The following is a 26,661-nucleotide window of genomic DNA, read 5'->3' as shown; positions in this document are numbered from 1 at the left end:
CTTAGGTGCCATCTGGTGGCAAGAGAACCAGACCTCACAGTAACACAAAATTGTGAAAGCCCTCAGAGAGAACACAATTGCTTTGAATTTCATCCATTTTCCCCCTACATGAGTTAAAACATGCTGCCAAAGCCTTGGCCTCCAGGACAGGGTGGGGGTGAGCCAAGGAACTGTGGAGCTCAGGAACAGGGTTATCTGAAAGCACCTGAGCTGGAATCTGCTCTTCAGAAAGCTGCAAATGCTGCCACCAACCTGTATGAGCTCCATCCTAAAATGTAGCTGCTTCCTTTTCTGACAGAAAGCTGGATAAGGACTATTTTAGGACTTTGGATTTTGCATTTTCCATGCTGTGTTTGGTGCCTGTCCTGGTATCCACTTACTACACTAAAAACAAGTAAGCAGAAAGGATCACATTATGTTTGCAAACAAAAGGTTTAAAAAAATAATTCCAAGAGTGAAGTTTGAACTCTGTTATCACTGAAAGCAAGAAAAATAGAAAAATGAGGGAAAAAAGAGCAGCAAATAGTTTCAAGAAGCATAGATTCTTTTACTGTGATCCTGATTTTACCAGCTATACCCACACTGAGTGGTATTTTAGTTTGAAGAATTCAGCAGCTTTCCAAGCTGTGTTTACTTGGCCACATTTTAGATGGGACATTTTAGATTTAGTTCACACAGTGACCACAACCCACCCGTGGGCCCTCACAAGGGAGTCTGAATGCTTAGAAGCAATCTTCACTTGTCACTGAGGACCTGGGAAGGAGAAAGGGAATAAGGGACAAACGAAAGGAGTGAGAGAAATGCCAAAGCAGGACTAAATGAGAAAAATGAAACATGTTTAATTAGTGTCTTCTGTAAAACTTTACAAATGTACAGCATAGTGCAAAAACGCAGTCTCAGCACATCACCTTCAAGTGAAATTAACAGTGTAAAAAGCCAAGGAACACAAGCTTCCTTCTGCACAGGAATGGCCCCCGAGTGCTCTTCCTGGAGGTTCCTCTCTCACCATCAAGCTCCAATCTCATGTTTATAGTAGAGCAAAAGCCTAAAGAAAACCCCTGGAACCCTCCTGAGAGGCTGCTCCCCACGAGCACAGGCTGGAGCCTGAGACAGAGCCAGGGCCCAGCTGCACCTGCCTGTGCTCACAGGGCTCATTTCTCAACCCCAACCAGACCATCCCGTCAGACACGAGCTGTGCCCAGCCTCAAGCACGTGACAGGCTCCAGAGAAACACAGGAAAACTACTCAGGAGCTGGAAGTCAAGCATGTGCTTAAATAACTTGTTGCATCAATACATTCAGTGTTAACATGACAGCAGCCTGGAGTGTGGAAGCTCAGAGAAGGGTGTAAATCTTGAACGTACACTGCCAGGGTCAGGAGACACCAGGCAGTTTTCAATTACCTATGAGAAAAGAAGTGAACAGAGTGCAACTCAATGACTTTCCATCACTGGAAAGGGCAAAATAGGGTGGAAATGGGCTGATCTAGGTGAAATTTCTAAGCACAAATCTGTCAAAAAGAAAAACCTTGTCCAGGATACACTCAAGCACATCATCTAAATTCCAGTCCAGTGGGGGCTGCTGGAATTTTCCCTTAGTCCTGAACACAAACAGTGGCCAGGATTAATTCAGGAGCTCTCACAACCTCACTCCTGCACAGACCACACCACCAAGGCAGTGACAGAGCTCCCAGCACAGGACTCAGCTGGGCAAAAATGTGCTCAAAAGTGAATGTTTCTGAACTAACACATTTGTTCACACAGTGATAAATGGATGGAGGAAAGGGCTGTGACAGGAAGGTCTATTTTAAAAGTGCTCATCTTATTGAGGAGATTTTGAGCCTGCACTCATCTGAGTGATTAGCTACACTTTGGGGTGGATGCTGCTTGCCCACAATGCTGAGAAATGTGGTTCATAACCAAGAATTGTCATGGCAATGAAGGCAGGCCAAGCATTTTTTCAGATAATACTGGCACAGCTTAAACCTCCCTGTCTAAGCCCTGAGGAGGCCTGAGTTAATTGAATTTCCTGGGTCTGTCCTACTGCATTTGGGTAACCTTCCTAAGGAAAAGCAACTCAGGGAGAAGATACTGAGATAAATAATACGTTCTCATTAGAACTACAGCATAAAAAACAAAGCTGTGCTTTGTTGAGAAACTCAGTTATCAGAAACCACATGGATGGGGAAGGTTAGCTCAGCCTTTGAGGCTGGTCTCAGATGCACAAAGGACAGAAGAAAAGTTTGTGAGACATGGTGGACTAACCATTCTGCCTCTCTCCTACACTGAGCAGCTGAGAGTCCATCTAAAAAGGGGATCCAATAAATTAAACTGTTTAATCAGATCTTACACATCAATAAATCAACAGGCACATCTTCAGGGAAAATAGAACAGGTCAAAGCCAAGGGAAAAAAACCCATTGGACTGGACATGAAATACTTAGCCAGCACCAAAACCCAGAGTGCACTCCCTCAGCCCTCTCTGCACATGGAAAATTGTGTGTGCAGAAAAGTCTATCCCTTTTCTAAGTATGGAGTGCCCTGCCTATATGTAAGAGAAAATGAATTTGGGGCAAAACAAATCCCAAACAACAAAACTCTCAACTCACCATGGGATGTTTTGTGGCCTGTGATGATCTGTAGCTCCCCTAGGAGCCAGAGGCACATTCCTGGTGGGGTCACTCAGAAAACAAGCTTCTACATACCCCAAGAGATCTTTTTCCTACTCACCCTAGGAGGAACAGGTGCATCCCATAAAACCCAGAAAATGGTTAAAAAATCTTTTTAGAGCATTGGACTGGCATGTAGAACTATTTTCTTATTCAATTACCAGCACCAACAAGGGTCAGGCATTTTAGCTAATCTGTGCTAATCTAACAGTTTGCCATTGCAGGCACTAGTCAGGATCACTATTTTATGAAGTCTCAGGACTTTCAAGCTACTCTTCACTTAAATTTTATTAAAAGATTTGAAATTTCTAAAGTATTTTCAAGGAAAAAAAATCCTGGCAAGTTCTCACTCCACCTCGGAGCAAGCACCAGAAGTAGCATTTTGTTTTAAAAAACACTGAAATCCAGGTGCAGGGAGGGTAATGCAACAGCTACTGACCATTTCCACCTACTAAAAAAAAAAAAAAAAAGAAAAGTGCACAAAAAGAAACTCTATTGCAGGTTTCTGAGTCAGTTTTGTTTCTTCACATTCAAACCTGTGGATGCTTGGATGGGAGGGAGAGAGGTTTTGTTTCTTGGGAGCTAAATCACTGGCTGTTGTCCGTGGAAGAACTCAGGTTTAGAGGGATATCCCCTTGGACACCCACAGAGGACATGTAGGAAGCTGTATTTTCAGAAGGAACATAAAGTGATGAATTTTCAGGCAAGCTGATGAGGTCGTTCCCAAAGATGGACTGACGGTCGAGGAGGAACTGCTGGGCACTTTCAAGGATGACATCTTTCCCTAGGAATAGACAGCAGAAAATTCAGCTTTTGGAAGGCAGGTTGCCTAGTTTTACATATGTAGAACTGAAAAGTGACAAATCCCAACGGCAGCAGCAACTGAGGAGCCTCACTCCAGCAAAATTGCTTGGAAATACCTGAGTTGAACTTGGACTCACTCAAAAGCCCATTAAAATCAAGGGGATTCTCTGCACGTCACCAGGTGGGTTCTGCCTGAAAGCTGAGATGCCTCACAAGTGAAAGAGGGACTGAATGTTGGAGACACTGAGAAGAGGATGAGAGCAGCTGCTCTCCTTCACTCAAGATGTGTCTTTCTCCCTCTTTGTGGAAAGGCTTTGCAAACAGGGGATGCTCAAGGACTCTCTTCAGTGTACCTGGGCTTTTAATGCCTTTGAGGTACTCGTGAAAGAGGCTGAGGCTGCAAGTCCTTGAAGGACACACAATGAATCAAAACTGGGGCAGGTTCAGGTGGCCACAGCACCAAACTGGGGCTCACAAGAGCTTCTCTTTCAGGTCTGTCACAGCTGAACACACATGAACATACATCATGATTCCACAGCCAGGGCAACACTCCTGGATTCATGTCTAAGGTCAATAACACACTTCATCAGTCAGCAAGTGGATCAGCTGGACTGTTCCCTTGAGGTCTGCTAACAGGTCTGGAGAAAGGGACACACAGCCTGTGCCTCTGGCTGCCAGCAGCTACTGGGGCACCTCCTCTGCAGCAGGAACCAGAGGAACCCCAAGATTGCACCAGCTCTTACCACATCTACCCACTGAGATCACCACATTGCTCTGAGGTGGCAATGAACAGGCAGGGAAAACACTGTCAGACATGATGGGAACCCAGTGCAAAACCAGTTCAATTCCATTTACACTTCAGTTTATCCCCCACCCTTTTCCCACTGCTCAAGAACTGGCTTAGCAGCTGCTGTGGGAACACTGCTGACTGACAGTCATGAAAGTAAAATGACAGATGTGGTTTGGTCCTTCAAATGGCCAACTGTCCATGCTGGACATCCTCTGTGGCTGCCTGAACTGCATCCTACTGCCAGGTCCACGGAGCTGCTGGTGCTCTTACCTGGGCAGGTGCTGTTCAATGGTGGGTTGAACACTTTTGGGGGCAGCTCAGTTGCACTCTTCTCCAGATCCACTGTGAGTCGCTGCATCTTGATGCAAAAATATAAACTACAATGTACAATTATACAAAGACAGGGGAGCTTGTTAGAACTAGGCCATGCGTGACCCCGGTGCTTCACCCCACTGCACAACACCCACAGGAACACACGAACACAAGCCATCCTCCCTGCCCAGCCTCTCCCCCAGCCTCAGTGCCTTCACTAGAACAGCCACACCACATGCCCAGGGCAGATCTGCCCCAAGGACAGGGCTGTGGGAGGTGCAATCCCCTTGTCAGCATTGGATAAAACTGTGTGAAGCTCATGTCACATGAGGGGCCAGGCTGCTGTCACTGTGGCTGCCATACAAAGCAAACCCACAGTGACAGCAGCCAGTACAAAGGGGAAAGAGATTTTCTTTCCATTTTCCTATGACTGTCTTTAAAGTGAAACTGGTTTTTGCTGACACAGTGCTCTAGCACAGAGCTCCTGCACATATTGCTTCCACACTTCTCCATGCTCATGACTGTCTGTAGGACAAGCAAGAGCTCCTGGGAAATTTAGTGGGCTCAAGGACTGAACTATTGAACATTACAGCCTCCTTTCCTGGCCTTTTATTGCAATTCTTTTTAAAAGGTTATAGCCCTTGCTTCCAAGACTTGCTAATCAATATTAACTATTTCTTAGACACTCTTCTTCCTAACACTCAGGAAGTGGAATTACCTAGAAAATTCAAAATTATTAAAACTTAAAAAGGATGTTGATACCATGAAGAAGGCTTAGAAACCTTTTGCATTTCATTACTTGAGCATCTTGTAGAGATATCTGGCAGAACCATTCAAGCCTTCATCCAACTTAGTTGTCAGCAAGGGCTCTGAAAATTCACTCTCTCTCACACAGGAAAAGGAGCCCAGCCATGCAATACACTTCCAACCTTAATCCTTCTGTGAGTCTACAGTTTCATTCACTGTTTATTAAACCTGCTCTTTCTGCACTGCAGAAATGTCTGTGTAAGTATCAATTCCAAAGAAATACTGCCCAAAAAGTTCTCCTTGCTTCTTCATGCATGGGCATGCAGGAACCTCTGTTGTAATTGCATGGTATTTTACTGCTCCTGAAACATACAGGGATGGCTGCACTTTGCAAAGGCATATTTTATAAATATGTGCCACAAAGACACTTTATAAATCTATGGTATTAGTAGGATGTGGCATTCTCACTAAGAGAAAGTTTAGAGCAGCCAGTTGCAATTAAAGGCTCCAGGACACCAACAGTCACAGGTTGTCCCCAGACAAAGCCTGGCTGAGTGGGAAAAACAGGTCAAGAGTATAATACAGCACTGCCATGCTGCTCCCAGGAGATGCCTACGTGCTGTGCTTTGGCTCACTCTCCCCTCTGGTTATGAAATAACTTCCTCAGTGATGCACAAGCTCTGCTTCATAGTTCCATTATTATTTAGGCAAATAGATCTAGGCGAGGTGTCCCTGCAGTGGGCAGGGGCTTTGGAACAGGGTGAACATTAAGGTGATTCCACCCCAGCCATTCTGGGTTTTGTGATTGCTGTTTCATAGCTCAGAAACACACAGCTCTTACCGGGGGCAGACTGGCTTCCACTTCAGTCAAATTCCACTCGCTCAGAGATAAATTGGGATTAAAGACCTGTTGGGACAAAAACACAGTTAGGGCTGTGAAAGGTGGAATGGTTTGAGATTCCCATGCCCTGCCCTGCCCTGCCTGCTGGAGGGTGCAGCCCTGCACTGACTGCAGCTGCAGACAAAGGCTCCTGTGCTGACTGCAGGCACAGCTGGGCTGGGCTGGGGGCACTTGTGCTGAGCCAGGAGCCTGCTGCCTGCCAGGGGGGGACAGCACAGACACCCCACGCCACTGTCCTGTCACTAACCAGGGCAGCTCACACACAAATCAAAGCCCCTTTCTGCTGCTCTTGAGTCCTAGGACACTCCCAGATTCATATGACTTCTAAAAGCATTCCAGAGTTTGGTAGCAGAGGGCAGGTTACTGTTGCATCAGGGTTTTGGTGGCAATTTCTTGACAAGTCTGAGCAATTTGGGAAAAGGATCTGTTGATCTGAGGCCAGTTTTGTGATTCATTCTCACTCCTGTGACAGTTGCACAGAGAGAGAAGTGTGTCAGTAACAGGAAAACACTTCCTAATGAGAAACAAGAAACAGAAACCAACAGTGAGTGATAGAGCAAGCCATTAGAAAAGCTCTCACAGACACTTGGGAACTGCTTGAAGAGAATAAGATTGATTTTTTTTTAAATGACTTTTCACTCTGCTTATCCATGCAAGCTTACAATGTGCCTTTACCTGAAGCACCTCCTCAAGGGGCCATATATTTGACATATAGATTTTTTTCTAACATACAGTTATTTGATTATTGGCAAAAATCTTTCATATACCAACTATATGTACAACAGAGAAATAACCAAACCTTCCTATTTCTGCGTGTCTGCTTAAGAAAAAGCCACCATCAGTTTTCTAAAGAAAGATGATCTAAGAACTGATACTGATATAAATAGCTCAGGATTTAATAGAGAGGATTTTACACTGGCTACACTTCCCAGAATGTGAGGAAGAGGGGAAGAAAGGAAAAGCTAAACACAATCTAGGAATATCTAAGATGTAGAATATGCAGAAAATAAATTAACCCCCACAAAGCATTACTAAACTAGCTAGAGAGTCACATTAAACCAATTCTACATAAATGTGTCGGGTCTCATGTCTATTTTTTTACCAAATGCACTGTTTTGTGCCCCTAGAAGTTCAAATATGCATACTAAAAAGAAACAAGGGCACAATTTAAAGCTGAAATCTTATGAGCAGGTCAAAACAGAGCTGAGACTCTGCATGTGGCAGACAAAATGCCACACGAGAACAAGCAGCACGACCTGAGGAGTCACATTAAACCAATTCTACATAAATGTGTCAGGTCTCATGTCTATTTCTTTACCAAGTGCACTGTTTTGTACCCCTAGAAGTTCAAATATGCATATTAAAAAGAAAAAAAAAGGCACAATTTAAAGCTGAAATCTTACGAACAGGTCAAAACAGAGCTGTGACTCCACAAGCTGCATGTGGCAGACAAAGTGCCACACGAGAACAAGCAGCATGACCTGAATCACAGCCCAAAGGACCCTCTGTGAACTTCACAGCCCTGTTTGAGGCAGCCTTCCCAGCAACACTCACATCCAAGAGGCTGGCAGGCTCCAGGCTGTACTGCTGGCTCCTCAGCAGCAGCTGCAGCCCCTCCAGGCTCCAGTCAGTGCCCTCCAACGGGTCTGAAATGTCTGTTCTGAGAAAACACAAGGGGAAACATTGCCACAAAGGAAACTTGCAGAGGTACCTACAGAAAGCAGGACTGAGCAGCCTTCCAAAAGGATGTTCATGTTTAAATCTCATTTTGAAAATGAAGAGCGTGCTGTCAGCCTGGGTTTATGCCATAAAACTTGGTTTAATCCCAGAGTACAACTCAGCAGAGCACACAGGGGCTGGGCAGATGGTAAAACAAATGAGACAATCCCTCTCCTGGGTGACACATGGCTTGGGGATGGATAGTCTCTGCACATCTCCTCAACACTGGGAAAATTAAAGCTTTCCTTAGAAGAAATCCTTTTAGAAATGCACTTGGAACCAGAACATGCTGCATTGTCATTCTCCTTGGTCCAAGATGCCTGAATTACTGTTAATTAATGCTTTTGAAAGAAGTGACTTTTAGCTGCAGGCTGCATTTACTAGAGACATTCAGCTAAATGAGCAACAGTGAGGCCCTGCTGTGATTGAACCCCCCAAAAGTTATAAAAATTTTCTCTTAAAATCAGGTCTTTAAAAAAGGGATTATTTTTCTTCTAGTAGTATGTCTTTAAGCATCCAGTGGGTTCAGAGGGAGGACTTTTGATTCTCTGTAAGGATTTAAAGGAAAGTGGAAGCTTTTCTGGTAACCCTATTGAGTGTTTTGGGTTCCCCTCCTTACACTGCTGCAGTTGCTATCAAGAATGAGCTGCAGTTAAGTTCCCCATCATCCACCCAGCTGCACCTTCTGCTGGACACTCCCCATGACAGGAGTGCTGTTGGGATTTCAGTCTCAGAGCACAGCCCCAGAAGTGGCACTGGCATCACCCTGGGGCTGAGCCTGATGTCCCAGTGCCAGTCCCCTGGGCAGGGCTGTAGCACAGTGCAGGGCAGGCCTGCACACAGACACAGATGCTGCTCTGGGCTCCAGCTTTCACTCGGACCTTGGGCAAATCCCTCTCAATGCAAAAAGCCTCTTCCTGCTCCCATAGTTCTGCACATTCTCTGACAGCTCTTCCTCTGCTGGCTCCTTCAAGCAAGTGATTCACATGCCCCCTACCTCCGTGAACTGTCCCCTGGGATTCAGGGGTCCTCTGCAGGTGCCACAGGTAGAGGATGGAGCTCCCCAGGCTTGGTGCTTGCAGTGACCCTCCCTCCCCACCCTGGGCATGGGAGGAGAGGCCCATGAGCAGGCAGGGCCCCAGCTCTCCCTGCTCACCTCACCTGTCCAGCAGGGCCCTCCTGCCTCTCCTCTCGGGTGCCTGGGAGGTCCCAGGTGGGGCTGCACCACAGCTGCCCTTGCCCTCCAGGACAGACTGAACCATGGCCACGGGCAGCACCGGGGGCTCGGCGCAGGCGCGGCAGCCGGGCAGGGGCACCTCGGGCTCTGTGCTGCCCTTCACTCCAGGGCTCACTGGCTCTTCCTTGATCAGCATGAGGCACTTCTCCCTGCAGCAGAGACAAGGCTGAGCACCACACACCCGTGCTCTGCAAAGGCCTCGTGCTACTGGGAAGGGCAGCAGCAGGAGGCCTTGCTCCCACTTCCCACCAAACTGACACAGAAGGTCTTTCCATTTCCTCAGATGGGCAAAAGAAGGCAGCTTTTCTTTTCAGCAAGCTCCAGAAACCTGCTCAGCTGGAATATCTGCAGTCACTTCATCAGTCACAGCTATAATGAATTTGTCCCATTCAATGGTTTTGCAAATACGGAAAATAAATTTCTATGCACTGATCATTTCTTGGGGGAGTGTTAGGGACAGGTTAAAGGGACACTGGGCTAAAGAGATTCCCTGAAAAAGAAAAGTCTCCACTTTAGAGATAAGAATGGGATCAGTAAGACCATCCCATGCAGGAGTTAGGATTGAATCAGCAAGCACTCTAGAGATCCCAATGACACAGGTCAGGATCCTGTGGCCCTGCAGGACTTGAACAGAAGCTGTTAAGATCTGACAGTCATAGTCAGATGTTTTGCTTGGTTGGAGGCAGAGGTTTGCCTTTTCCAATGGGAGAGGCACCCCACATTATTTCCAGATGGACAAATGACAATGAAGTTTTGATTAGAAGCATTTTGTGTGTAAAAACCTGCTCTGTGTTACTCGTAGGAGATTTTAGAGCTCCCTATGAAGCTGCACAGCTGGAGCCAAAGTGACAAAGGCACAGAGATAACAGGGATGGTTTGTGACACTACAGAGCTTCCCTCAACATTCCTTTCAGGTCATCTTCTCATCTCGTGGGGCCTAAATTCCCACCAGAAGCACAGCTGATTTAGGAGTTGCCACACCTGACCTGACTGGGGCCATGGCTGGCTCAGATGCTAAAGTTGTGCAGCCACAGAACAGATCAGAAGCCACCAGATGGCACTCAGTAATTAGTAGAAATAAGCAACTTAACTTGAAGGTTATATTAAAGATTTTCTGCTTTAGAAATGGCTTCCAGGTTTGGTTGTTTTTTGTTTTTTTTTAATCTGAAGCTCTTTACATGCTTCTATTTAATTTTATGGCTATGGTTTCAATTATGCAACAGATTTACAGGCAATTTCTAGAGTATAACTGCCTTGCCTCTATGCCTGAGAAACTGTTTCCATGATTCATCTGTCTACTTACTTTCCACTGACATAGCTTTAGCTGTTCTGCTGCTAGCCCTAAATACACTGCATGTCTGTGGCAGGAAGAGATAAGCATTAAAATACCTCTGCATTCAGTTCTTAAGTTACTGGGGCCTTTTCACAGAAAAGTTGTCAAACATCGGAAGTTGTTGTGATGCAACCTTTCTGTTCTCATTAGCTGTTAGATGCACAATTTGATTGCTTCTTCTTTGCCAAAGCCAAAAGGAAACCCTCCTTTCTCTCTCTCAACAAACCCAACAAGTGTCAGTATCTCATTATTTGATTAAGTCTGAGACTGTCCCTGTCTTGGGACTTAGGACTAAAGAAACATGGTATATTTCTCCAAGTGGGGAGTGGAAGTTCTCAGCATGAAACTCAGGACTTTGTTTTGAAAGTTATGCTGTTATTACCCCCCTCTAATTCTGAAAATCTGACCCACTTTGCAAACTGGAAAGAAGTATTCCATCCCATATCTCTATAGAGATTTGTAATCAGACAGAAACTTTGGTAGAATTACAGCCCTAAAAAACTCTTGAGAAGAGTTGCATAAGCATGTTTATACCCAACTCTCCCTATTTTTAATCACAAACATGTTTACCTGTCATTTTCAGGAGGGGATTGCATATTCATGATGTTGGATGGTGATGCTTCAGTAACATCAGATATGATGGGTCCTCCAGCAATTGCAGGGCTGTTTAAGCAAGAGGCAGGCTCTGTCGATGGCTAAGAGGAAAGCAAAAGCCATATACATTTATCCTTCTGACCCCAACACAGGTCTAAGGCCCTATCTGAGATAGCTAGGGTTTATTCACTGTGATTTTGAGTCCCCCCTTTGTGGAAACCAAGAAAGATTTTACCTACTATGCAACATTATAATTTCCTCTCACTTTTCCTCCAACCGCACAGAGGTACAGGTGTGAAATGAACCCTGTGAAGTGTCAGCAACCAAGAGGTTTTACCATGTCTGACATTTTGCCTAGACTGCTCAGCTTCCTCTGGAGGGAAAGATCCAACACAGCCCAACAGGGCTGTATGAGCCTCTCATGCCAGCTCACATATTTTAACTACATGACAGAAGTGTCTGGTGTCTGGCCTGATGATGGTGGGGATCCCTCAGAGGCTACAGAAATCCCACTTTTAGAACTCACTTCTTCCTCTCTTCCCTCAAGGTGAACCAGGCTGGGGTAACAACATGGAGAGTTCAGAAAAAGTGTCTGGTGTCTGCTCTGATGATGGTGGGGATCCCTCAGAGGCTACAAAAATCCCACTTTTATTCCCTCAAAGTGAACAAGGCTGGAGAACCAACATGGACAGTTCAATGTGCAGGGTCTGCCTTTCCCCACAAAGCCCATGGCCTCCCTCATGAAGGCATCCATAAAACTGGGGAGCTGAAGGAGTTTTAAATGTCACTCAGCTTAGCAAACCTCGTTTCTTCTTCACTGCCAAACTCTTTACTCCACAATCTCCATTATTGCTGCAAACATTCCCCCCTGCCAAAGCCACCCCAGAGAGGCCAGAGGCTGAACCCACCGACTGTATGAAGTAGGGGTCATGGAGGGGGTCTGGGGACAGATGCCGGCTGAACTTGGGCACCGGTGCAGCCGAGATCCCGTTGTCAAGCATCAGAGGTCTGTGAAGAGAAACAGTTTTGTCTTCCAGCATGTACTGACTGGCTCCTGGCTGCTCACACACAAAACATTCCTGAGGCAAGAGCTCTCCTCCCCTGTCTACTCTGGTTCTCCTCAGCTGTAAGTCTTTCTTGCCTGGTCAGAAACAGTTTTGTCTTCCAGCATGTACTGACTGGCTCCTGGCTGCTCACACACAAAACATCCCTGAGCCAAGAGCTCTTCCCCCCTGTCTAATCTAGTTCTCCTCAGTCTTTCTTGCCTGCTGTTATGGGCAAGGAAGGCCAACAACAGCTTTGGAGGAGGTCACTGTCAAAAAAGAGCATTACCCAAACAGAGAGGGGAAGGATGCAGACCTGCCCATGCTGCCCAAACCTACCCAGAGCCCCCAGGCAGCACTCTGCTCTGCACCAAGTAGCTCCAGGCTGCACACCATCCTTTTCTGCAGCCATTTAGAAGAGGCAGGAAAACACAACCGTGAAAGATGAAACACTAAGGATGCAGATATAGACACAAGAGCTGAGGTTTCTGGAAGACAGACCTTTGTGTTTCCAAGGAAGCAGGAACTCAAATTACCTTGCAAATTGCAGCTGGTTGTGTGAAGTGTAATCCCCCATCATAAGGGGGTCAATACAGTTGCTGTGCAGGTAGTTCTGTGCCCTTCTGCCCTTTTTAGCACAGTTTCTCACTAATTATTTGCCTTTTTACAAAAAAGCAGCGGTCTAAGACATTTCTTATACTGCAAAGCTTTTACAGGGAGAACACAGCCCTGACCATGAAAATTAGAGGTCAGATCTGGCATCTCATTTCTCTGCTTGCCCACTCTACTGGAGGAAAATTTCCCCAGTCATGAACCTCAGCAGCTGCTATTCTCCCCTTGAACCCTTTCCTTTGCTATTTGAAGAGTTTAGCTCTTCCAAGAGGCTCAGCAGAGGGGGTAGGCAGAGATGCACATACCCTGCTGGCTTGTACAACTTATGGGCTCCTTCATTCAATCCTGTGCTGCCTTTACAATCCTCACAAGAGGAGTCAGTCAAGAACAAGGACACTGACTTAATGAAAATTGACTCCTTTGAGCTGCTTGTGGGAGGTCTGTCTCCTTTCTCCTCAGCACGGAGAAGTTTCTAAGTTGTCAAAGCCTACAAGGTAATAAAGGTGAGAACTGGAGGCAGGTCCCTGTCCTCAGCAAATTCCATTCAACTGTCTCTTCCCCTTCTTTAAATCACAAGCACCCCAGGGCAAGAAAGGCATAGCTGCTCTCCTGAAAGGCACTAAGCTTCCTAATTCAAGTCACTCTACTCACTTGCCTTTAAGAGCCTATCTAAAGATACCCCTCAGCTAAAATTTTTCCCCACCTTCCTCTTTGTAAGGCCTGAAGGTTAACACCACCAAGACAGTGTTGGATATACACCACATTCAGTGACTGTGGGTCAAACTAAAGGTGTCTGTGGGCTGCTCCTGCTGCTGCCAAGTGGCAAAACTGGAACGTGTAGGAGCAGCAGTGGGGTCCTGCCCTTTGGCCTCCCTCTAGTTAGCACTCCCATGTCCCTCTGCGTGCTGTGTTCCCCAAATAAAGGTCACGAGCTGACACGGTGCTTCTCTACAGAGCAGTGAATGGGGCCTGTCAGCAGGTCTGACTCTGCACTTCAGCCCATTCAGCTCCCATCACCATGGAGCCCTGGTCCGGTGACCGCCCGCCCGGGCAAGCTGAGCTTGTGCTTTTACTGAGGGGGCAGCATTATGCACCCGTGAGCGTGTGCACCACACACGGGGACTTACAGCTTCCTCTTTATCCCAGGGCTGCTGGGGCTTGACTGGAGCTGGCCAAACAGAAACTGAATCAGCTGTCAGGAGAGATCAAAATCCGGTGTTAATCAGCAGAGTGATTCAGCACTCCCTGCTCTCACAGCCATTCTTGTCTCACACATTCCTCCCTCCCAACAGCACCCCAAAACAGCCATAGAATATAGGAGCCAAACTGCATGAGACATTGGAGCCTGAAACAGAAATGAGCCATCCAAGAACTCAAAACAGCCTGCCTGGTTTTCAAGGGACACAGCCAGGTGCCTGCTTTGTGCAAGGGTTCCTGGATGCATGTGCTCAGCACTTTCTCTCTTCACTTCGTGCATGAAGAACTTCAGCTGGTCCTAACAGACCTGTGAAGTGCACATGCAAACATTCCTAGGCCTGGAGTTAGACCTGGATCCATTAAAGTTTTCAGAGACATTTAGGAGAGGTGCTGTAAAATCTGGCAAAGACTTTGCAAGTGAGAGAGGCAACTCCCCATGGAGAGCCTGGATGGAAGTCTGAGCTCTTTCAGTTGAGTTTTTCAGTTCTGTGAATGTCAGTGTTGATATAACAGGACACTAAAAAGGAAGCAGAGTAGCTTTGGAGAGGAATCACTTAGCAACATATTCCCAGGTCAGCTTGAACTTAATGCTCTGCTTTGACCTCCAAACAAAGAGAGCATTATTATTATTATATATCACAGCTGGCTCTTACTCATTGCTCAATATAACAAAATAGAGTTGCATAAAAGCCTCTACAATGAAGCATGTGGCTGGTCCAGCCTCAGAGCTGGAGGAAGGCTTGATAGCCTCGTGCATTTCTGTCCAGTCCTATGACTCCATGATGCCACGTGAGGGTCAGAATGTGGGGACTGGGATGTGTGATGTGCTCAGTCATGTCAGCACCATCCAGGAATCACTGGAGAGGCCTTTTCTATACTGGTCATGCTAGATTTTAAGGGAGATGGTTTTGCAGCCTAAAAGGTTGTACAGTAATTCCTCAACTATACCAGTAATGCCAGAAAATGTAACTGTGGCTGTTAAATTCCCCCAGTGGGGCAATGGGTGCCAATTCTGCACCTGCAGCTTCCCACAGGTGCTGGCAGCAGTGGGGTTCCTCTCGTGAACAAATGGAAGAGGAAGATTTGGGAAGCCCAAAGGCATTGGTACAACCAGAACACAGCCAACAAAGGGCAATTAGTGACAGTTATGCTCTCCTGCCCAGGATTTCAACAGAAAAGTGGTTTCTAACATCAAAGGAAGGACTCACACAGAAATTAAAATCTTTTGCTTAAGGATCTGTGCTTTGTTAATGACCTGTTTCTATAGGACACATAAAAGCATCACACAACTTAAAAGAAAGAGAAAATAATTACACTGTGATATCACAGAGTGGAAATTATGGGACAAGAAAAAAAATCAGAGGAGGACATAGACCAGACAACACAAGCAAGTTTGGAGTTTATATGGTAACTACCTTGTTGATGACTTTCTGTTGCTGTGAGTGGTTCTGCCGCAGAGAAACAACTTCCCGCCAAAGAACTTCATTTTGCCTGAAAGTGACACAGACATTTTCCATGAGAACAGAAACATCAACAGCCCATGGTGCTGCCATGATGCACACTAGATTCAACTGTGCAAAGTCTGTCTCACTTCGAGGCTCTTGCAGTGTTTGGCTCTTTTCAGTGTCCCAAACAAGCTCACACAATTGCCTTCCTTTTTCTTCCTGGACCTCAAGAGAGCTATAGACCAAAGCATAGAGGAAAAACATAAAGAGAAGCCAACATTTATAGGGGAAAGTAACAAGAGGACACATGTTTTTGTGGAACATTTGGGCCAAACTCAGAATTTCAGCAAGGCCTGATTTGTGACTGAGTTATTTGGATCACCCAGACTGTCCTTCCATGGGAGCCCAGAAAGCCCAAGCTCCACAACTGCACCAGTGCTCCCAAAGACAAGACTATGAACAGAGACCCTGTGTGTTCTACCTGCTTAAAACTCATACAAGTGGTGGTTCAAATGCATGTTTGGTAGTGACTGGAGCAGACAAAAAGATGCTCCTGCATCTCAGAGCCTTGAACTAGGAGGACTGTAATGATGCTATTAGTGGGAGCCACTGATTTAACCCAGCACAGACCTGTGTCCAGCTTGCATAAAGAAAATGTATTTTCTGTATGTAAACAAAGCAGCACAGAGGGGAGCTTACAGGCTTCCTCTAACAGTCAGCCAAACTAGGTGGGATGGAGAGAGGCAGAGTTTATTTACTGTGCTGCCTTCAGCTCTGGATGCCAGCCAAGTCCATGCTGCTAAAGGTTTTGCCAGCCAATTTATCTCTAGAGTATATGGATGTACCTAAACTGTCAGGCCAGCAAAACCTATCATACAGGTGAGACTGATAAATCCTTTTGCTCTTTAGTCTTCCTAGTGTGGATGGATGCTAGAACTGGGAAGGTAAGGTCCAGAGATCTGAAGAGCACAGTAGAACAGCTTGTATAGCAAGAATCTCTGCAGTGAGCTTTCTGTACTGGTTCTGACAGAATTTTCAGCAAAGCAGCATTCCTTAATCTGACAGCTTGTACTGGAGTTATGTCCTAATTGTTCTTCGCCAGTGTAAATTTCTTAACATGGAATCAGCTTGGGATTTCTCCTCTGTCTTAGTTTATAAAAATCATATTATTTTCATCAGTTGAATGCAATTTTGCCAGATGGAGGGAAGGAACAAGCAAACCAAAATGGAGAATAAATTAAAATCAATGCCAAATCACTAATACTGGAGCTCCTTAAAAATTAAATCAAATGCAAGCCCAGAAACCCATTTCTGCAGTACCTGGATTTCACAGTGCAAACTCATGCATGTGCTAAGTGTGGGAGTCATTAAAAATTGATGCAGGATAAAAATATGCATCCATTGCAGGTCTAGAATGAAGTTTCCCAGTATGCAGTGTTACTCTTAAGGCCCAGAATGACAGTGTCATCTGGTGGTGTATGAATATCAGCTCTCACTACAAAAGAAAGGTTTTGGGTCTATTTGATTATTCAAGTGCTTTTTAAACAAAGCTCTCTGTAAAGATAAAAATTCTGAAGGCAAATAAAAACCTTTCCAAGTACATGATTTATAAAACCATATCCACTTCCTAGTCTTTTAGAGACCATGTCTGAGTCAGAAAATCCCAGAGTCTCAGACAGCTGGAGGCAGCCACATGCAGGAAGCATTGAAGCAGCATTCCTTAGTCTGACAGCTTGTACTGGAGTTATGTCCTAATTGTTCTTCGCCAGTGTAAATTTCTTAACATGGAATCAGCTTGGGATTTCTCCTCTGTCTTAGTTTATAAAAATCATATTATTTTCATCAGCTGAATGCAATTTTGCCAGATGGAGGGAGAAGCAAGCAAATCAAAATGGAGAATAAATTAAAATTAATGCCAACTCACTAATACTGGAACTCCTTAAAAATTAAATCAAATGCAAGCCCAGAAACTCATTGCTGCTGTATCTGGATTTCACAGTGCAAACTCATGCATGTGCTAAGTGTGGGAGTCATTAAAAATTGATGCAGGATAAAAATATGCATCTATTGCTGGTCTAGAATGAAGTTTCCCAGTATGCAGTGTTACTCTTAAGGCCCAGAATGACAGTGTCATCTGGTGGTGTATGAATATCAGCTCTCATTACAAAAGAAAGGTTTTGGGTCTATTTGATTATTCAAGTGCTTTTTAAACAAAGCTCTCTGTAAAGATAAAAATTCTGGAGGCAAATAAAAACCTTTCCAAGTACATGATTTATAAAACCATATCCACTTCCTAGTCTTTTAGAGACCATGTCTGAGTCAGAAAATCCCAGAGTCTCAGACAGCTGGAGGCAGCCACATGCAGGAAGCATTGCATCAGCTTGGTTTGCTCTTATCCAACAATTCTGGCCATGTCAGATGACACAGTCCCAGGGAGATGAGTCCATGGACTAAATTATACAGAAGTTCTTATGTTATATTTTATAACATACTATGTTTTTTAGGCCAGTCATAAATTTTGGAGGTCAATGATACCAGAAAAGTAATTTCTTAATAGCTGGAGTGGACTCCACCACATTTCTGCCAAGGACTCTTGTATGTGTGAGAGTTACATCTTTGTCACCACTTCCATCTGGAGGCAATAGTTATCTAAGTCCCCACGTTATGCACATATTTCCTGTCTGACCTTCTCTGTGCTTTCCTCATCCGTGAAGGGAAAACAAAGGAGACAGACAGGCTGAGCATTAATTCACATTTTGTAGGTCAGATGTGCACAGAAATCCTACATGTCTTAACAGATCTCTGGTCAGTCCCTGGCTCCACGTGCTCCCTGGGGAGGGAAGCATGCAAGGCTCTTCCTTTCAACCATTCCCCACTCCAGAGAAGCAAATGCCCATAGGAAGCAGCCTGAGTAGGATTCAACTCACTGCTTCATGTCCTGCACTTGACACTCCATGTTCTCCTGCTGACTCCTCAGTATCTGTACCTCGTATAGCAACCTGCTGAGGTCCTCCTGGCGCATCTTGGTCTCCTCACTTTTCACTACTGACACCTGAGGTGAAAGAAATCAAAGGTAGATTTTACCTGTGCAAGAAGGGCCATGGACAGAGACAGTCATTGTGGTGGCTCAGGTGCAGGACTGTCACCAGCTGAAATACCAGGACAGGCCACGTGCTAAAGAGTCTGAACTATCCATGGGGTACTACTGCAAGAGATAAATAGAGCAAAGTGCAGGACACATCTATTCATACACAGGGTCTGCTGGCAGAATTACATTCCCTGTCAGAGTGGGAACTTATTTCAAATCAGCTTGGGGGGAAAACAAAGATATTTTGAGTATCAGTGAGGAATTGATCTGGATTGATTTAATCTTTCTACTTTAACTACAGAGATACCCAATCAAGACTCATGTTTTACAGGGATGAGCCTGACCAAATGCTTCCAATTGACATACTACACTTGGATTTCCAAAAGGCTTTTATTCAAGTCCCTTTTCAGAACTTACTATGCTAATTCAGTAAGAGAACAACACTTTGGGGGTATTAATAATAGGTTAAAGACAGAAAACAGAGGGCAGGAGTAGGTCGTTTCTTGTATAAGAAAAACAGATGGCTGTTGAGGACCCTGCAGGACATATACCATATTTCTCTAGGAAAGCAGTAACAATTCAGAGGGATGGAAAGCAAGCCTGGCCCTGCAGCACTACACAAACATCTTGTGATAGAGCACAACAGAGCAGAAAAACACAGACAAAACTCTGATGCAAGCCAAGCCCTGCAAACCAAGAACCTGCAGCCTAGGTGCACATGTGTATGGGGAGGACAGGAACAAGACCAGGGTGATGCTGGAGTTATGCTGAGCAGGATCTGGCAGATGCCTGTTCCCCCCTCCCACACAGCGCCCTCACCTTCCTCTTGATGTGCTCCAGGAGGTGCTCGTGGCCCTGCAGGAAGCAGAGGTGCTGGAACTCAGTGTCGTCCCTCTCAGGCTTCACCAGCCCCCCCTGCTCGATGTTCACCACCTTCCTGAAGCCATCTGCACAGAGAGGACACGGCTGAGGGGCAACAGGCGCCAGCACTCCCTCCACCTCCCACCCTCATCACTCTTGAGGACATTTCTGATCACCCTCCACACTTTTTGAGCTGCCAGTGCTTACCCCTGGACATGTTTTTGGGTCATAACCATCAGAAACCCAGGGCATGGGAGAGCCCTGTGTACCCCACTGGCCACCCCTGCTGCAGCCTATGCCATGAAAGCCTTTCCACCACAGGCACATTGGTCTGCCAGGAGCTGAAATGCCAGCTCTTAGGGAATTCCTGTCTCAATTTGCAAGCAGCAGGGATTCAGGGGAAGGTTTTTCAAAGGCACAGACCATCAATAGGTGCCACTTCTGGAACAAAGGGTCACGTGTACATTTGGAAATCTCATTTGAGTACTTCTCTGAAGTTCTTAAAAGTTTCTAAGCTGTATTTAAGAACTGGCCTAAAATTTACAAAAATGCTACTATAGAGTGAAACAGCAAAGTTAAAACTTGACTAAGGAACTTAATTACTCACTGAAAAGATTCCAACAACTATAAGAACACTCATGTTGTTGAAGTGGCTAAAAATTACACCAAATTTAAATTACACCTTCTTTAAGGGGTAAAAATGTCTGATCAGCAAGGCAAGGTTTGCAGGGAAAAGAATTGTCTGTTACTAGTTCAGTGATATGGCTGGTGAAAGGGATAAGCTCAGGGCACAGGACCCACAAGAGCAGCACATTCTGGGGGAGGTGTCACAGTTGGTGACTGGATAAAACTCCATAAAGAATAAAATAGAAAATTAATAATAATAGGTCATCAAATCAATGCAACATAAGCAGAACACCTGGTTCTTAGCCCACATCCTGAAACGTAATCTAACAGAATTCCATGCTGGAATTTAAGGTAAACACAAGGAGATCACTACTCTGGGATCTGAGAAGCAGAACCTCTTTGACAAAAGCAATAATGCCACAACAAGTGGCACATACATGAGACCCCAAACTTTCCTCTGCACAATTCTCTCCCATGGCTCCCATATCAGTGGGGCCCACATGCCTGTGAGCTGCACTCACACATGTTCAGCTGCCGGACAAAGCTGGCCATGTTGTTGTGCTTGAAATACTTGGGCAGCACCTCTTTGGCAAAGCGGCCTTGGTCGAACACATGGAAGCTGGTGCCATTCTGCAAAGGAGAGAAGGACAAAGTCAGGGGAGCATCCCTGACCACGAGAGGTCCAGGAGGAGTCCTACAGCAGGGGAAGTCTGGTTCTCTGAATTGCCGCCTTGAAGCCAAGAGTGACAACAGCCTTCAATGACAGATGTGTTCCTTTCACAGTTCTGGTACAGTCAGGCCTCTGTGGCTGCAGGTTTGATCCTTTTCTGCTTTTTGTCACTGCTCAGTTGAGAGTCTTGGATGTGAGAAAGAAATCACTGGCTTTTGTGCCCAAACAGCTGGTAGACAGTCTGTGATCATCCCCTCTTGCATGGACTTCACAGAAAGACTCAAGTCTTCAGTTCTGCTACAGTCAGGCCTCTGTGGCTGCAGGTTTGATCCTTTTCTGCCTTTTGTCACTGCTTAGTTGTGAGAAATGTGAGAAAGAAACCACCGACTTTTGTGCCCAAACAGCTGGTAGATAGTCTGTGATCATGCCCTCTTGCATGGACTTCACAGAAAGACTCGAGTCTGAAGAAGGCCCTGAAAGTGGGAATTGCCATTATAACCCCTGCCATAGTAACCTACTTGTTCAGATCTAACTCCAGTCCATCTGCTACAGAGCACAGCAGTCCTGGAGGGAGCACTGCCTGCAGGAGAGATGGCACAAGAAACACAGCAAGGCCAGAAGCAAATCATCTCTGTAGACACGACACTTGCCCAGAAGCTCTATGCACATTTTATTGATTATTTTTAATAGTAAACAGCCACAAGGGCAACCCACAAAATGTTGACAGTCACGCTCTGCAGCCCAAGCTAGCAACACACGTGTAAATCAGATAAATCTTCCATTTCTGGGTTGCATTGCAAAGATCCATGACTTGCCAAACAAGGCAAACTGCCTGGGATTGCTGGCAGAGAAGTGCACTGCAGGCCATGTGCTTTCCCTGCCTGGCCTTCTACCTGCTGACAGCTACATCAGTGCAATGACATCAGCAGATACCAGGGACTTGCCTCAGCTGTAGGTGAGTTTGAAGCAAGAGCTAAAGTCACCAAAGCCTGCACCACGTTGGCAGGGAGGGGTCTGAGAGCAGCACAGCACAGTCATCCTGCTGTGTTCAGTGCTACTACCAGCAGACAGAGGTGTCAGCCTGGGTGGGCACTCCACAGGGGCTGGTTTGTGACACAGGACAGTGCTTTGTAAGAGCCCTCAGGCTCTGTGTGCAGGAGGAGGGTACCAGTGGTGTGAGTCCCACCTCACACCATCAGGGGGTCTGCAGCTGCCATGGTGCTCTCAGGGAAGTCTGGAAATCTCTGAAACAGGGAGTGAATCAGGGCCGTGAGATAGCTCAGTGACTAAAGAGGGGCTGGTGTGTGCCTGCAGCCAGCTGGCAAACCCTGCTGCCCTACACTGCATTTCCATCACCACATGGTGCCAGCTGTCTCTGAGCTCAGGCTCATTTGCCAGCTCTAACAATTAACACCCACTAACACGGGACCTTGGGTCAGCTGCACTTCTTGCTCCTTGCTTACTACTGCAAACACTGAACGTGACTGTGCCTCAACAGTGCTCTTGAACCATTTTTTGGGACTTCCCTATTGTTCCTTACCCTATGCAGCAGAAGCAAAGGCTGATCAAGCATTTAAGAGATTCACTGACAACCTGCATGGTGGAATTATCCTGTCTTTGAGAGTTTGCAGACAGGACAGCAGGGATCAGGCTTTCCCAACGCTGCAGACACTGCCCTGGGACCCAGCTGGTTCATTCTGCTTCCCTTGTGCTTCAGCCCCCTTACTCTGGCATACAGCTGTGTGTCCCAGGCTGGACCCACTGATGGAAAATGAGAAGCATGAGTTTTGTATACCTCAATAAGTCCTTATGGCCTCTCATGAGAGACCATTCCTTTGAATTCAGGGCCACAATGCTCACAAAAGCTGGCACACTCAGAAAGGCTCCTACAAACACAAGAAACTTTGGGGTTACTGTGTGCTCCCCGTGTCAGTTTGTTCCCACACTGCAGCTGTGCCTCGGCTGTTTTACACCATGGGAGCACAAACTCAGAGAAACTCTGGAAGTCTTCTCTGCCCAAAGCAAAACTGACTCTGCAGCACAACAATCGTGGCAGATGCTTATCTTTACTGCTTTTGACAGAACTACCAGGACAGACATGTTGTGCTCTGACAAGACAAGTGCTAGTCCAGGAATTTGCCAGTTCTCCCTTACTGCACTTCCATTTTAAAAATTAATTTAATTACCTCTTGCCCAATCTACCACAGACTCTGCTACAGAGAGGAGACTTTTCCTTTCCACTTTACAGCAGTCTTTGGTGTATATATAAACCATTACTGCATTTCCCCTCCACCTCTTCTTCATGCTAAGAAACAGTTCACAGCTCCTTATAGATCTTGTTTTCTAGAAGTACTGTTTAAACCCAGAAATCTTAGGTATGCACACAATCTCTCAGCTCCCACACCACCAACGTATAGAAGCTGAAGAATATGTAAAACATGGATGCCTGCAACAATAGGAAAATGAGACACCTAAAAGCCTTACCAAAACCTCCAAGGATGCTGTTGCAGCCAATGAGAGTTTGCAGGAAAGCAAAGCACAGTGGTGGTCAGTCAAAAATAACAGTGTTCTAAGTGTAACAGAGAGGGGACTATTTACACAGGTTAGAAAATAATTTCTAGCTTTAAAATCTTTATTTAAAACTTGGTGGTTCTCAGAGGTATGGCCATGTAATACCAGCATCAAACAACCATGGTCACAGATATCAATGCAGCTCCAATCTTGTCTCAGGTTTTAAATGAAAACTCTACTGGACACAAAGTATATATAAGAAAGGCTGCTTTAGACTTTTTTCCACCACCCTTTAAATTTGCTTGTATTATAAATTCTTGATTTTGGAGAACAATTTTATTCACACAGCTTATCTAGTAACTCCCTGCTGAAAACAAATCACATTATTTGCAGAAGTCATAGGTCAAAAGCACAATGTGGTATCAAAGTGTTTTATAAAGGGGAAAAACAATTTTATTTCTTTGATTGCACTTAGTATATTAATGCCTCTGTGACAAATAAGAAACCAAATAAAAGCAATCTATCCCTATGAATCTGTACAGACAATATATACCCACATCACCATGATCATCACACAGACTCATTGAAAAATCAAGTAAAGCTCTTCCAAAATGATTTAGGGTGCCAGTCTGAGATCTGTTTAAATTATAGGTTTGAGTCTGAGTGCTGTTTATCTGCTGCCTTCCACCTAGAGATTTGTGAGAGGCTGCTAAGAAACACACGTGAGATAATACCAAACAGCAGTGAAACTTTTTAAGGGCTTTGCACATTTCCTAGAAAATGTCAGGGAGCTGCAGACTCAAGCAAGGTGAAAAATATTTCTCTCAAAGCATGCGGAATTCTTAGAATTAGAACCTTAGACATTTTTTAGGATGTTTCAAAGTGAAACGTGTAAATATTATAATTTAAACACCCCCAAAACAGTTGCTCCTCTGAAACAGAAAAGCCACACTATTTCAGATAAATAATACCAAGTCTATCCAAAAGTGTCTGTACTTGAATCCTGTTTTTTGCGCCCTGCCAGTAACTGGGCAGCACCTGCCAAGCAGAGGGCAGCTCCTGTGCCCTGCAGCTCTGGGGCTCACACCTGGCTCTCCCTGTTGTTGCAGGCATTGGTGACACCCAACACCTGTTGCACTTACAGAACTCCAGCAGATGAGATGGTTGGTTTCAGGGTCTTCCACCAGCGTCCAGAGTTTTGTCAGGAAGGCTGGGACATTGCTGGAGTATCCATCCATCACCAGAGAGCTGGGTGAATCCTGCATAGCTTTGCAGTGTCCCAGCTAAACTGACCCCATTGCCCTGGGCGCGCCTGCTCCCCTGCACGCGCCTGCGTCCCACACAGAATGAGCCACCCAATTTTATCCCAGGCCAGTGGAAAGTAGGCAGCCAGGGAGTCACATCAGCAGTGCTGCTCACACTCTTAAAAACTCAGCACAATGGGATGGCATCACCAGCCCCAGAGAACAATACACAGAATGAAAATGCACTGCAGCCGATCCCGCAGAGCTGTGAATAAATACGCAGCGTCATGCAAAGGGAACACGTGCTGCCCACCTTATGCTGGGAGGTGGGCAAGGCACCAGAGCAAACCCACCTGCCCAGAGGCTGGGGGACACCCAGGCACAGAAATCACAGGTTTCTGAAGGCACCTGAGTTGTTAGATTGGAATTTTCTTGTGCTAAACTTTGGCTGGCATAGACGAACGAGAGCTGGGCAGACTCAGGGCTGTATATCTTCAGCAAGACTTTGAAAAGTCAAAATTGTAAGCAGGTTTAGCTGCTGTCTTATTTGTCAACAGAAATTATTTAACTCTTGCATGAGAAAAGAGGATGCTAAAAGCAACTACATAGAGAATCTATTAGACAAGATGGTATTATCATTAATATAAAAGCTTTAAATAGCTCTAAATACATGTGTGCCTTAATGCCAGGGTAGTTTCAACTCAGAAACTGCTCTTTAAATAACAAAATAAAATATAAAATCAACATTAAATTTTCCTGAGGTCCTTAGCAAAAACTTGCAAAACTCAACATTCCTGCTAAAAAATGGAACAGAGTTCTCACCTAATGCCTACAGAGTCCTTTAAGGCCAAACACTGAAAGAGTGAGGACGTGAGAAGAGACAAGATAAGTAAGTGTCATGATAAGGATAACAATGCATTAATTTTTCTTGCCATTTTCAAAGGACAACTTAGAACAGTGTACTAAGAATGTGGTATTTCCCCTAAAACCCAAATCACCATTAGGGACTGACAAAACCCAGCAAGCAACACAAAATTTATATAAGCAGGTGCTAGTCATGCCAGGTAACATCATCACACATAGAAGGCACAAGGTCAGCAGTGCCACAGCAGAGTGGAGCAGATGTTTGACACTCACTGGAAACAAGGATCAGGTTATTCCTGCTTGGACAGAGGACCCCACTCCTCTCACCTGACCCCTGAGAAGTGCCACACAGAGCTGGAAGAACAGCTGAAGCCCCTTGTCTGCATGCCTGGAAGACTCTGTGTCCATCTCGAAGATAACACACTATTCAAACAAGGATTTCTTCTGGGATGTAATGCCACGGTTCTGGCACTGGAGCAGACATTTTGCCAATTCAGTCAGGTTTAAACATGGGAAAACTTCCAAAACTGCAATTAATTCTCGAGTCCCTGTTGAGAAAAATAAAACAAGAGCATCAAAAAAGGGTCAGAGATACACATGAGGATTTAACTAACAAATCAAACTGGACTATGGAGGAGGTTTTAAAATATCAAACTTGACATTTCACCATATTTTGAATTTGAACTTTAAAAATTATGAAAATCTCTTGATCAGTTGTTTCATAGTTTTTTTCAATCAATCCTCAGAAGCTGAGTGATACTTTTCAAAAGTTAAAAATGTCATATCAAAGCTTTTTTGGGAAAAAATGGTCTTTTTCCTACAGTGAGGTTTTGCTACTCTGAGTAATAAAAATGCAAGGGAATTTTCTGGTACTGCTGCACTGGTATTCAAAAAGCTGAGACAGATTTCTCAAACTGTGGGGGAAAAACCTCTTTGCAAGCAGAAGCTCTGCAGGGAAAACAGCCTCACATATCCATTTTTTTACTGATAGTGCAACAGAAGGCCTAGAGTAGAAACCAGCAGCTTAATGACAGTGCCTTGCCTGGGATAAGATGTTGCAGTTTGGAAAAAAAACCTTTTTTGACTTTGACTCCAGTTTGCAGAAATCACACTTACAATGTCTGACACAATAAGGGAAAAGTGTATTTCAATCAACCTTTCCTGTGAGTTATAATGCAGAAGAGTGTCTGGGAAGAAGGTTCAGAGCATCAGATCATTACCTAACTTTTCCTTTTGCCTTCTTCCAAAATTGTTGCACCTCTCTTCTAGATTTCTGCACAAACTAAACTACCACCATGACATGTTTTTTTCAGCCCTCTCATAACCAAGCAAGAGATTTTTAAAAGCAAACATTCCCCTTCCCAGCACTGCAGTGTGGGCCAAGTCTCACAGTCTC

The 26,661-nt window shown here is 45.2% G+C and overlaps 1 protein-coding gene across 1 annotated transcript in view; it reads right to left on the bottom strand.

The window, feature by feature from the left end:
- Positions 1-886: 886 nt before the first annotated feature.
- HSF4 (heat shock transcription factor 4) overlaps positions 887-26,661 on the bottom strand; it is a 37,468-nt gene continuing 11,693 nt past the window's right edge. Inside the window, exons 3-15 of the mRNA XM_039721286.1 lie at positions 24,300-25,813; positions 20,498-20,606; positions 19,308-19,435; positions 18,328-18,452; positions 15,371-15,446; positions 13,886-13,950; positions 12,012-12,111; positions 11,080-11,204; positions 9,101-9,325; positions 7,775-7,880; positions 6,161-6,226; positions 4,531-4,618; positions 887-3,450 (exon numbers count right to left, since the gene is read on the bottom strand). Of these exons, the coding sequence (XP_039577220.1) occupies positions 3,254-3,450; positions 4,531-4,618; positions 6,161-6,226; positions 7,775-7,880; positions 9,101-9,325; positions 11,080-11,204; positions 12,012-12,111; positions 13,886-13,950; positions 15,371-15,446; positions 18,328-18,452; positions 19,308-19,435; positions 20,498-20,606; positions 24,300-24,422 (1,533 nt within the window). The 5' untranslated portion in view covers positions 24,423-25,813 and the 3' untranslated portion in view covers positions 887-3,253. The remainder of the gene's footprint in view (positions 3,451-4,530; positions 4,619-6,160; positions 6,227-7,774; positions 7,881-9,100; positions 9,326-11,079; positions 11,205-12,011; positions 12,112-13,885; positions 13,951-15,370; positions 15,447-18,327; positions 18,453-19,307; positions 19,436-20,497; positions 20,607-24,299; positions 25,814-26,661) is intronic.

The sequence above is a fragment of the Passer montanus genome, unplaced genomic scaffold (genome assembly GCF_014805655.1).
Source record: "Passer montanus isolate IOZ18808 unplaced genomic scaffold, ASM1480565v1 scaffold45, whole genome shotgun sequence".
In the NCBI taxonomy this organism is placed as follows: domain Eukaryota; kingdom Metazoa; phylum Chordata; class Aves; order Passeriformes; family Passeridae; genus Passer; species Passer montanus.
The sequence above is the reverse complement of the archived record's forward strand: the minus strand, read 5'-3'. Positions and strand labels throughout refer to the sequence as shown.